Source organism: Salvelinus sp. IW2-2015, linkage group LG26 (assembly GCF_002910315.2).
Source record: "Salvelinus sp. IW2-2015 linkage group LG26, ASM291031v2, whole genome shotgun sequence".
Classification (NCBI taxonomy): domain Eukaryota; kingdom Metazoa; phylum Chordata; class Actinopteri; order Salmoniformes; family Salmonidae; genus Salvelinus; species Salvelinus sp. IW2-2015.
Window position 1 is genome coordinate 12,148,064 of NC_036866.1, and position 12,770 is coordinate 12,160,833.

At 41.3% G+C, this 12,770-nt stretch overlaps 1 protein-coding gene across 1 annotated transcript; it reads left to right on the forward strand.

Annotated features, from left to right (window-relative positions):
• Positions 1 to 7,326: 7,326 nt before the first annotated feature.
• On the forward strand, positions 7,327 to 12,211 carry LOC111952851 (tax1-binding protein 3). Its single transcript, XM_023971795.2, has 4 exons — positions 7,327 to 7,582; positions 9,370 to 9,489; positions 9,819 to 9,896; positions 11,520 to 12,211. The coding sequence occupies exons 1-4, from the start codon at positions 7,544 to 7,546 to the stop codon at positions 11,652 to 11,654; spliced, it is 372 nt and encodes a 123-aa protein (XP_023827563.1). The 5' UTR covers positions 7,327 to 7,543; the 3' UTR covers positions 11,655 to 12,211.
• The last annotated feature ends 559 nt before the right edge of the window (positions 12,212 to 12,770 follow it).

Sequence of the window (12,770 nt, forward strand, 5' to 3'; positions counted from 1 at the left end):
AAGAATGGAATGGTCTACTGTATCAAAAGCTTTGGCAAATTCAATAAAAATAGCAACACATTATTGCTCAGAATCAAGGGCAATGGTGACATCATTGAGGACCTTTAAGGTTGCAGTGACACATCCATAACCTGAGCAGAAACCAGATTGCATACCAGAGAGAATACTATAGACATCAAGAAAGCCAGTCAGTTGATTATTGACAAGTTTTTCCAACACTTTTGATAAACAGGGCAAAATAGAAATAGGCCTATAACAATTAGGATCAGTTTGATCTCCCCCTTTAAATAAAGGACAAACTGTGACTGCCTTCCAAGCAATGGGAACCTCCCCAGAAAGGAAAGAGAGGTTAAAACGGTTGGAGATAGGCTTGGCGATGATAGGGGCAGCAACCTTAAAGAAGAAATGGTCTAAAATATCTGACTCAGATGTTTTTGGGGGGTAAAGTTTAAGGAGCTCATTTAGCACCTCGGACTCAGTGACTGCCTGCAGGGAGAAACTTTGTAGCTGGGGAAAAAGAGGGAGACGCATCGGGGATAGTCGCATTAGAAGGGGTGTGAGATGAGGAAATGTTGGACAGGCAGAGTCAAATAGGAATCCTGAATTAATGAAGTGGTGATTAAAGAGCTCAGCCATGTACCGCTTGTCAGTAACAACCACATCATCAACATTAAGGGACATGGGCAACTGTGAGGAGGAGGGTTTATTCTCTTGGTCTTTAACCGTTTTCCAGAACTTCTTGGGGTTAGACACACAGAGAGAGAACTGCTCCATAAAGTAACAAACTTTGGCCTTCCCGGATAGCCTGAGTGCACTTTTTACTCATTTGCCTGAACAATAACCAGTAGTCCTGAGTATGTGTGTGCTGAGCCTTTCGACAAATGCAGTAACTCTGCAAGATCACGGTTGAACCAGGGGCTGAACCTGTTTTTAATTCTCATTTTCTTTATGGGGGCATGTTTGTTAACAATCCCATTGAAAATATCAAAAAAGAAGGTCCAAGCGTCGTCGACAGAGGGGATCAAGCTGATTCTATACCATTTTACAGAGGCCAGTTCATGAAGGAAGGCTTGCTCAAGCGTCTATGACAAATCAGAACAGGTCGTTTCACTGAGCAGCCATTACGAACACAGGCTGTAAAACAGTGATCACTAAGGTCATTACAGAAAACACCAGACTGATACCTATCAGGATTATTTGTGAGGATAACATCGAGGAGAGTAGCCTTTTCTGGGTGTTTGGAGTCATACCTTGTGGGATTGGTGATAATCTGAGAAAGATTTAGGGAGTCCCATTGCTTTAGGACCTGGTCAGGTGGTTTAAGCATGTCCCAGTTTAGGTCACCTAGCAGGACAAATTCAGACTTAGTGTAAGGGGCCAGGAGAGAGCTTTGGGCAGGTAGGGTACAGGCCGGTGCTGATGGGGGACGATAGCACCCAGCAACAGTCAACAAAGAGCTATATGAAAGTTTAATGCTTAAAACTAGCAAATCAAATTGTTTGCGGACAGACTTAGTGGAGACAACCGAGTACTGAAGGTGTTCCTTGGTAAAGATTGCCACTCCCCCACCTTTGGAATATCTGTCTTGCCGAAAAAGGTTATAACCAGAAAGGTTAACATCAGTATTCAAAACACTCTTCCTTCACCACGTCTCAGTAATGACCAACATCTGGATTGGACCTGTGAACCCACACTTTCAATTTATCCATTTTAGGTAATAAGCTTCTAGTGTTAACGTGCAGAAAACGCAGGCTTTTACGAGAACAGAAAACAGTGAAGCAGATATCAGAGCACAAGTCAGAATTGGGGCTAGCAACAGTAGGTGGGCCAGGGTGTACATGCACATTTCCAGATATCATCAACAGTAATACAATCAAGGCACGGCATAGTACGGGGAGAACTCTTGTTATGATTTTTATGAATAATGACTAAATGATGTATACATTTAACGTAGAACTATAACTAACAGAATTCTACCCTGTCACTGTATGATTGTATGAAATGTATTAGAATCATAAATCTAAATCTGATGTGTGTAGTTTTAGTCAGAATTAGAACAAGGACTTTTTGTTCCTTTTTAGTATGTCAGCAGGGTGCAAGTGTGAAACAAATGATAAGAGGAGCTATCGACAGACAAGCTGTACTACTGTGTTCCTTTCAGGACATTCTGTCCCCACCCAGGGAGGGGAGAGACCTTGGGCTTGTAGTAGATTGTATAACAGGTGGCAGACAATGTATGAGAAGGAGAAGACTTGTGAACTATATTGTTATTGTCTTAGAGGAGGAGGGACAGTTATGACGAAATGAGAGGTATATAAACCAATGTACATGTAAGGATGGGCAGAGCTCTCGTAAATAAACATTCTGACTATGGTAGACTGGCCTCTGTCTGTTTCATTTCAACAAGAACCTTACAAATTCTTAGTAACAGACAGAGTATTTTAATTGAAGTTCAGTTTATGAACATTGAGAACAAAATTCTCATGACAACTCTGCAGTGCTGAATTATGACATGTGAATGTGCATCAGATGGCAACAAGATCATATTGTACAGCAATATCATCAGGTAACATGAATACAAAGCCAACGAATGGTGGTTAGAAGAGGATGGGAGGCCAAAAATCTGTGTAACCAATAGAGAGTCAGAGTCCCGAGTGTGGGAACAAACATAGTCTGTCCCACGGTTGGGTAAAGAAAGTTTGTAGTCAACAAAGTATGCAGGAGTCATGAGGCAAATAGCAAAATAGCAAAATGCACAAAAAATAAAATATACAACGACTTGGGGCTTGCCATTGTAAGATCAGAGTCACTCGCCCCAACAGTGCGTGAGTGCTTGAGGCGAGCGAAAGCTCGGGAGAGAGGGGTGGATGTACCTGAACCAGACAGGGGAGACAGGCCAGGGCAGACGGTGAACAGATCACCAGGTGTTATCCAAGCAGCAGTGCAGCAGGCAATGAGAGTAGGTGTCACACCCACTTAGGAGAACCTTTTATTTATGGAGGCAGATTTCTTGTAGAAAATGCCCGTGAATGGTCTTTGAACAGCAGGAGGGGGCTTCAGAGGATGATTCAAAGTCTCCTGACACTTGTTGGGCCCAAAGGCCTTGACACCGTTTACCTCACACCTTAGTGCTAATTGAATTTGTATCTGGTCTGTCCTTGCAAGCCTGGGAGCCTTAACTCAGCATTCAGTCCCCATAAAATAAAATATATAATCGTAATTGTCACGTTCTGACCATAGTTCTTGTGTGTTTTACTTGTTTTAGTGTTGGTCAGGACGTGAGCTGGGTGGGCATTCTATGTTGTGTGTCTAGTTTGTCTGTTTCTATGTTTGGCCTAATATGGTTCTCAATCAGAGGCAGGTGTTTTGTGTTGTCTCTGATTGGGAATCATATTTAGGTGGCTTGTTTTGTGTTGGGGTTTGTGGGTGGTTGTTTCCTGTCTTTGTGTTCGTTTCACCAGAGAGGACTGTTTCGGTTTGTTATTTTTGTATTGTTGTAAGTGTTCACAGTTTCGTTTATTAAACATGTTGAGCACTGGCTACGCTGCGTGTTGGTCCGATCCCTGCTACACCTCCTCTTCTCGTGAAGAGGAGGAAGGCTGCCGTTACAGTAATGTACTTTATTTTTCATTATTTCATTTTTCCTTTTCTATTTGGCTTACAAAATAGAATCGGACCAAACACTACTCACTCAGTTCCAGGTTGGAATGGTGTCCTCAGGTCTCTGCTGTTAGAGCACCCTCCGTATAGCTTGGAAAAAGAACCTTGAAAGTAGTAATCTCTCCGGTTAACTTTGGTCTAAATTAGGTTGTAGGTTTGGAGTTCTGATCTGGAGCGAATGCCATGCTGTGGAGGGTAGCATTCTGCATATGCACCTGCTGAAAAAGTTGATCTAACTTCAAATCTATCCTTTTGTAAAAAAACATGTTCTGAGGGGGGCGTGTTAATAGGCACTTAATCTATAGTACACTTTTTTGCATGTATTTACATTGTGTGCTCATGGTTCAGGTAATTGAAATCTGAATGCTTTTCCAGCATTTTGAAGTCTGTTTAAAAATGATTTCCTTTAGATATTTTGTAAAAAATGCCCAGCTGCATAAGTACCAACCACTGACAACCAGTAGAGTAAATTCCAATGTCATTTCATTCAGTATCTTGGCAGGCACATAACTGTTTAAAACAGTTATATTGCTATATTTCAGACGGTATGTGTTAGCCCAAGCTATCACCGGATGATGGATCAGGCTACCTGGATGCCTGCTTCTCTACAGCTTATGATGTGATGAAATGGTCCCCAACATAGACTGAGTGTACAAAACATTAGGAACACCATCCTAATAGTTGCACCCCCTTTTGCCCTCAGAACAGCCTCAATTCGTCAGGGCATGGACTCTACAAGGTGTCAAAAGCGTTCCACAGGAATGCTGGCCCATGTTGACTCAAATGCTTCCCGCAGTGCAGTCAAGTTGGCCAGATGTCCTTTGGGTGGTGAACCATTCTTGATACACACTGTTGAGCATGAATCACCCTATGAATGGCACACACAAAATCCACGTCTCAAGGCTTAAAAATCCTTATTTAACCTGTCTCCTCCCCTTCATCTACACTAATTGAGGTGGATTTAACAGGTGACATCAATAAGGGATCATAGTGGCAGGTAGCCTAGTGGTTAGAGTGTTGGACTAGTAACCGAACGGTTGCAAGATCAAATCCCCGAGCTGACAAGGTAAAAAAAATCTGTCGTTCTGCCCCTGAACAAGGCAGTTAACCCAATGTTCCTAGGCTGCCATTGAAAATAAGAATTTGTTCTTAACTGACTTGCCTAGGTAAATAGGCAGTGATTGTGACTATCTGTATGGGTCCCTACTCTATAGAACAATAGGCCCATTGTTTTTATGTCTGCCACTGACAAACACTCCAACAGTCTGACCTTTTCCATTAGCCCTACTCCTCCTGATGTACTTACTTGCACTGCTGCGTCTCAACATCATCATGGTCTCCTTTTCTGATTTTCTCAGGTAATTTTACTTCCACCTGTGCAGGTTTTTCAGAGATCAGGAGAAAAGGCCAAGAGGCCATTGATTTTAGGCAGTTAACTTGAGATGCATCCCCAGTCAAACTCAAACACAAAGTATCATGTCCCTAAAAAGTAGTGGGCATTCAGTAAAGCTCTTGACAGAATTATTTTCTTCATTGGCAGGTACAGTAGTAGGCCTATCCTACAAACAAAGAGAAATACTGTAATGGCCTTAACCCTTTTCTGGGATACACCCAATGATTTATATAAACCCTGGGATGTGTACAGTACGTTTTTATGTTACGTTAAATTGAACAGAAGCCGGGCTGTACTGAAAGACCAGTTGAAAAACAGGGAGGTTGTGAGTTGGGTAATGCTGTCAGCATGGCCACTGTCCTTTAAATACTTAACTCATTGTTTAACTCACTAGATTGAACTCACTTAACTCACTTAACTCACTAGATTGAAAAGGGTGCTATTTTGAAGCCACCACACCTCCATCTTGGCACTCCCCCACCATCGTAAAAAATATATTTTGGAAGGTATAGAAAAGCATTTATTAATGTATACATTAGTTTTTTCCACGTTTATTATATTACAGATACCTTAATGCATACTTTTAAATTATATTATGTGAGCTCAACATAAACATTTAAAATTAAAACGGTAGCTTCAAAGACTCTCACTTGCCAATACATAGCATCAGCAATCCTGAGGTGCGTTCAGGTCACTTGAACGTTTGCTACGTTGCGGAACGGTTTGCACTGAACGACACGTTTCCCCTAAAAGTTCTTGTACATTCTTGAACATTCTTGAACAGACTTTGAGGTATGTTGTTCCCGTTTGGTTGGTGTGGCTTGAAGCAATGAGTTAAGTATTTAAAGGACAGTGGCCATGCTGACAGCATTACCCAACTCACAACCTCCCTGTTTTTCAACTGGTCTTTCAGTACAGCCCGGCTTCTGTTCAATTTAACGTAACATAAAAACGTACTGTACACATCCCAGGGTTTATGCCTCGATCACACAGACAGCGTTTGTGCGCAAAATGGTATGCAGCATCATCTGGATATTTGTGCAGCAAAAGTTAAACCTTCACCTTCTATTACCATTTCTGTCAAGCCGTCAACGCATACAATTTGTTGCATATGTTCTATAAATCCAATGTATGTACCACACAGAACGCGCTGCAACTGCCTCTGCAACGCAATGCTGCAAGGCAAACACAGAGTTCCATTGGAAATGAATGTACTTCTGTACCAGAAGTGCAAATGCACTGTCGGTGTGATGAAGGCATTATACATCATTGATACGCCACAACTGAGGTGCATTCAGTTTGCTTGAACATTTGCTACATTGTGGAACAGTTTGTACTGAACAACATGTTTCCTCAAAACGTTATTGAACAACTTTGTGGTATGTTTGGTCGGTGTTGCTTGAATCAATGAGTTATGTATTTAAAGGGCAATTGGTGCTTTCAAGACAACTGGTGCTGCGTTCAAAATAACTGGGAACTTTGAAAAAAACAAGCTCCGACTGGGAAAAATCGATTTTAACTCAAGCCTCTTTCTAGAGCTCCGACTTTCCAGCCTGAAGATCACTGACGTCATGATTTGACCTCATATTTTTCAGAGTTCCCAGTTTTTTTAAACATGGCATTAGAACTCTCCAGGTCAGAAAGTCAGAGCTCTAGAAAGATGGCAGAGTTTCCGACTTGGAATTCCGAGTTGGATGACCGTTTTCCCAGTCGAAGCTTGTTTTTTCCCCGACTTGACACTTTTTTTGAACACACTGAATTCGGAACTCAGAGATTTCCCGAGGTCCGAGTTCCCACTTATTTTGAACGCAGCAAGTGGCCAATCAATGCTGATGGCATTGCCCAACCCACAAATATTTTACAATTTATGCCACAACCAAACCCCGTATTTCAACTGGTCGTTCAGTACAGCACCATTTCCGTTCAATTGAACGTTCCAGAACGTAAAAACGTACTGAACGCAGCCCTGGATACTACAGGGGTGTATTCACTATGAACCAAACGGAACAAAACGGGGAGGGACCTACCTGCATTTGTCCAACAGAAACTCTTGTTTTCCTTGCAAAACGCAACTGTTTGGATTTTGGACTAATGATTACACGTATTTACTCCAAACGGAAACGTTTTGAAACGAAAACGAGAGTTTCTATTGGACAAATGCATGTAGCCTACGCAAGTCCCTCTCTGTTTCGTTTGCTTCCGTTTGGTTCCTAGAGTAAACGGTTTCGGTTACGAAACGTTTTACAACGGAATCCGACTAATAAATACACCCCAGGATCCATGATGACGACTAACCACGGAAAGGCAGTATGACATCACCAACCCTGCCTTTACATGCTAGGAATCATTTGCTAGTTGTTACTCACACATGGAAGCTGCTTCGAATACTGTATAATTTCTTCAAAGGAACAAAAACTACTATAGATCGTTCAGTTATTTGCAACCGCGGAGAAACACAAAACAATTGTGTCCGAGTTACAGTCTGAAACAATGTCTTTCATCCCAGGACAACCAGTTACTGCTGTTGTGGTAAGTTTTGGAACAGGCTACTCTTCATTCAATAGCTACGGCATCCATTGTCCAGGTCTAAAATCCTGCAATTAGTGCCTAGATGCGAACTATAAATAGGTAAAGTATTTATTCCAAAAATGTAGACTAGCATTACTGGTTACAAAAGTAAATTTAACATTGTGGTCATGCGTGTTGCTTACTCTTGGCTATGTAACTGTTCGAACTTACCCATGTCAAAATGGTTACATTGTAGTTAGCGGCAAAGTTCCTATGAAACATTGCTGTCGATAGGTTCTAATCAAACCTACAGTATCTACGTTTTACTCCGTTCTGTTGTAACGTTAGCTGCTGTATCCAGCTGGATAACAGTTTAGGACCACTTCATGTAATGGGTTATGAAGTTAGTTGTATTTAATTTTCACATGATGAGAAATCTTTTCCCCTAAAATACATGTATCTAGTTAGTTAATATTACACGGTGCGGCCTTGCCAACATGTTTTTATCTTTATGAGTAAGTAGCCTGTTATCTGTACATTATGGATAGCAGCTAGCATTATTAGTCAACTTGTTTGCTATGCTGCATGCATGAAAGTGAAGTGTTTCAGAGAAGGGTGTCACCTACCTACCTGAGACTGCTTGCATAACGTTATCTTACTCTATTGACACAGCCATTGAAGTAACATGGTCAATACTCTGTAATTCATGAAAGGCTATGCCTCTCAACACACTGTTCATTCCTAACATCCAGCTAGAAATATGAGTCATGAAGTAATTGCCTAGTGACAATGGGTTGATATTTCCATTAATACGGAGATCCTGGTGGTCAGCCTGCATTATACAATTCCATGAGTGTTTCCATGTTCTCATCACCAAGAACTTCAGATCCACTGAATGATGGTTAACCATATTGACCACTRAGTGCAGGGGTTTTAAGAACTTCTGACCACTGACACTGAGGCTCCTCTTATTCACCATCACACAGACTTGCTTTGTGCTGTAAAGAGCAGTGAGCTGGATGTGCCAGACTCCTCCATCTGTTTTATTGAGAGGGCAGCTGTCTGAGGACCATGAGGATAGCTAGACTGAGAAAAGATCTGTCTCCAGTCAGTTGGTGGCAGAGAGTTTCCCTTTAAGTCAGTCACTCAACATAACACACGACAGGGAGATTATCTTTGTCCCTTCAGGGAACTAGTTTATTCATAACCCTAGTGTTCTGGACAATTCCACAGTAACATCATGATGTTGAGACAATTCCACAGTAACATCATGATGTTGAGACAATTCCACAGTAACATAATGATGTTGAGACAATTCCACAGTAACATAATGATGTTGAGACAATTCCACAGTAACATAATGATGTTGAGACTCAGATTTTTCACATTAAAATGATTGGCAAACAAAAAACAATTCTCAATGACTACTTTTAACAATTTCCACAAACATTTAGAAAAACACATTTACTTGAAGAACAGTGCAGATGCAACGTTTGGTAACAGAATCATGGTTTGTGCTGTCATTCTGTTACCAAACTTTGGTTACCAAACCATGGAGATGCCCTTCTGCATTCTTAAAGGAAACACAGTGCATGATGTGGGGGACTCGGCACTAAATTTGACGTTCTATGTAAGTCATCACCTCATTCTAAATATTGTGGCTAGTTATGCTTTTGGAACTATTGGTAGTCATTTACCACATTTTTATAACCTGGTGGAATGGGAATGCGAACAGATACTTGGTGGTTGTTGAAGTTATGAGTTCTTTCCTCTCCCAGCTCCATTTTCAACTTTCATGTGCTTTACAGCAACGAATTGAAATCTGCAAACTTCGCCAGGGTGAACATTTGATCCTGGGTTTCAGCATTGGAGGGGGAATAGACCAAGACCCTGGTCAGAACCCCTTCTCTGAAGATAAGTCCGACAAGGTACGAGTAAAACACATGGAAATACTCTCCCTGTCAGTTCTTAGTGAGCTCTGCTCTGGCAAAACTCTAACATCAACAGTAAACTAAGGTATTAGAGAGGCGGTCCTCAACACATCAACTCTAGACTCAGGTAGTAACACTACAGACCCAGATAGCTGATTGCATGGATGGATTACTCAAACAGTGACATTTTGTAGTTCGGATTTATCATCAAACTAGACTATAATGAATTGACGTTAGTTAATACGTTTTATATGTAGATGCACAGATGTTGGACTTTCATATGTATTTCTCTTTTGCTGTATTGATGTTTTTCTGCATGATCACAGGGCATCTATGTGACACGGGTGACACCAGGGGGACCAGCAGAAGTTGCGGGCTTGATGATGGGAGACAAAGTAATGCAGGTATGCCATTTTTTTACATTAATTGCTTCAGAAATGCATGTTTCAAACTTTTGACCCCGATAAACATTTAATTTTACCTTATTGATGCATTTCCACAAGGTGGCACCATTTACTCAATTTCACTAGGGTTGATATACACTACAAAAGTATGGACACTTGCTAGTCGAACATCTCATTCCAAAATCATAGGCATTAATATGGAGTTGGTCCTCCCTTTGCTGCTATAACAGCCTCCACTCTTCTGGTAAGGCTTTCCACTAGATGTTGGAACATTGCTGCGGGGACTTCTATTCAGCCACGAGCATTAGTTAAGTCAGGCGTTGATGTTGGGTGATTATGCCTGGCTTGCAGTCTGCGTTCCAATTCATCCCAAAGGCGTTCGATGGGGTTGAGTTCAGGGCTCTGTGCAGGCCAGTCAAATTCTTCCACACTGATCTCGACAAACCATTTCTGTATGGGCCTCGCTTTGTTCACGGGACCAATGTCATGCTGAAACAGGAAAGGGCCTTCCCCAAACTGTTGGCACAATGTTGGAAGCACAGAATAGTCTAGAATGTTGCTGTAGCATTAAGATTTCCCTTCGCCAAATTCAGATTCGTCCGTCGGCCTGCCAGATGTTGAAGCGTGATTATCACTCCAGAGAAGGCGTTTCACTGCTCCAGAGTCCAATGGCGGCGAGCTTTACACCACTCCAGCCGACGCTTGGCATTGCACATAATCTTAGGCTTGTGTGTGGCTGCTTGGCCGCGGAAACTCATTTCATGAAGCACCTAAAGGGAAAGCTTAAAGATCATGTAGGTTTTCTGAGTGTGAGATGTTATTGGTCCCAGATTTCAGTCTGTTTCAAGAGGAGATTCAGTTTGATACTCTGTAGTGAGTGTTGCAACCGAGGACAGACTATTTTAATGGGCTACAGCACTAGGGGGTCCCGTTCTGTGAGTTTGTGTGGCCTGCCACTTCGCGGCTGAGCCATTGTTACTCCTAGACGTTTTCACTTCACAATAACAGCACTTACAGTTGACCGGGGCAGCTTTAGCAGGGCAGAAATTTGACAAACTGACTTATTGGAAAGGTGGCATCCTATGACGGTGCCACGTTGAAAGTTACTGAGCTCGCCAGTAAGGCCATTCTACTGCCAATGTTTGTTAATGGAGATGTGCTTGATTTTATACACTTGTCAGCAACGGGTATGGCTGAAATAGCCGAATCCACTAATTTGAAGGGGTGTCCACATACTTTTCTATATATATATATAGTGTATATGCCAATTAGCAGACGCTGTTATCCAAAGCAACTTTAGACATGCGTGCATACATTTCATGTATGGGTGGCCCTGGGATTCGAACCCACAATCATGGCGTTGCAAGCGCCATGTTCTACCAAAGCGAGTCTGCATGATGGTGAATAAGAGGAGTGTCAGTGGTCAGAAGTTCTTAAAAACACTGCACTCAGTGGTCAGTATTGGTAACCATAATAAAGTTCTTGGTGATGAGAACATGGAAACACTCATGAAACTATTCACTGTATACCAATATTCCACTTACATCGCAACAAGAATATATAATACTGTAATGACAAACTATTGTAGGAAGACTTAACAGTGTTGATATCTGTCTCCACCAGGTAAATGGATGGGATATGACCATGGTGACACACGACCAGGCACGCAAACGGCTGACGAAGAAGAATGAAGACATTGTGCGGCTACTGGTGACCAGGAAATCGCTGGAGCAGGTTGTCAGACATTCTATGATGTAATGACTCCAACGCTAGTCCTTTAGTGCAGACAGAGTTGGCTATCGGACGTGAGACAATGCCAGTGACCGAGAGCATAGTATTTCAAATCCTTTATCACATACTGTAAGTTTGGAGTGAATTCCACATCAATTCTGTCAATTCAGGAGATGGAATGAAATTGAAAAGTGCAATTTATTTTCATGAACAATTCCTGAGTTTGAGTTGAAAAGAAATTGATTATGGCTGTACTCGCATATTCCCAAACAGAGTACACTCCATTTATACCATGTCTCTACAATTCATCAGTATGGTTCTAGTTATTGGGATCATTAACGCCTTTAACAAGCTGACTTGTGTATTACTTTTTCAGTTATTAGTACATTTCATGATCTCAGTCATGATTTGATTTACTCTACATTTTATATCTATGTTTTCGAGTCAATGTCTGTACAAGCCAAAAGAAAACAATTCAAAGAAACTATGTCATGTGGTGTAACTTCCACATATTTTGCATGAGCAGTTTTATAGTGGGGATAGAGGTTGTTATGCAAACATATGCATACAAAGCACATATGGTACTTTCCAGCATTAATCTGCAACACTAATTTGTATGTCTTCCATAGAGGTGTTCTCTTTATATGACTTGTGTTTTTGAGTTTAATATATGGCTTTAATAACAATTTAACACTTAAGTACTTAACACCGCCATGTCGTCTGGAAAATTAATGAATATTCATCTTCAGGCTTGGATGATATATTTTGGAATCTTTATTTTGGTATCATCCATGTTGTGCATCCACCAAAGTAACAAGCACAGCTGAACTGCATACTTTATATTCCATTTTACAATATTGTACTTCATGTCTACCAAATACTGTAATATTCATTTGAGGATTTTAGTTTTGTATGTTGTGCAGGAAAACAGTTACTTCTCAACCATATAGTTAATCTGGTGTTGCATCCTTGACGTGAAATCAAGGCTAGGGCATAGTCAACCTTTTTATAAGTGCCTTCTTTCTCATGTTCATATAGAGAAAGTGGCATGTTGAATTCTTCATTAGGTCACTTGCTGGTTGATCTTAGACTGCTAGTTGCACCCTGAAATGGTTTTGTCCAAGGTTGAAGGATCTAATGAAT

What these genes read in the sequence shown, in the direction of transcription:
- LOC111952851 (XM_023971795.2), top strand. Translation starts at nt 7,544, where the DNA reads ATGTCTTTCATCCCAGGACAACCAGTTACTGCTGTTGTG. An exon ending in AACCAGTTACTGCTGTTGTG is followed by an intron (nt 7,583 to 9,369) that starts GTAAGTTTTGGA and finishes TGTGCTTTACAG; the next exon opens with CAACGAATTGAAATCTGCAA. An exon ending in CTGAAGATAAGTCCGACAAG is followed by an intron (nt 9,490 to 9,818) that starts GTACGAGTAAAA and finishes GCATGATCACAG; the next exon opens with GGCATCTATGTGACACGGGT.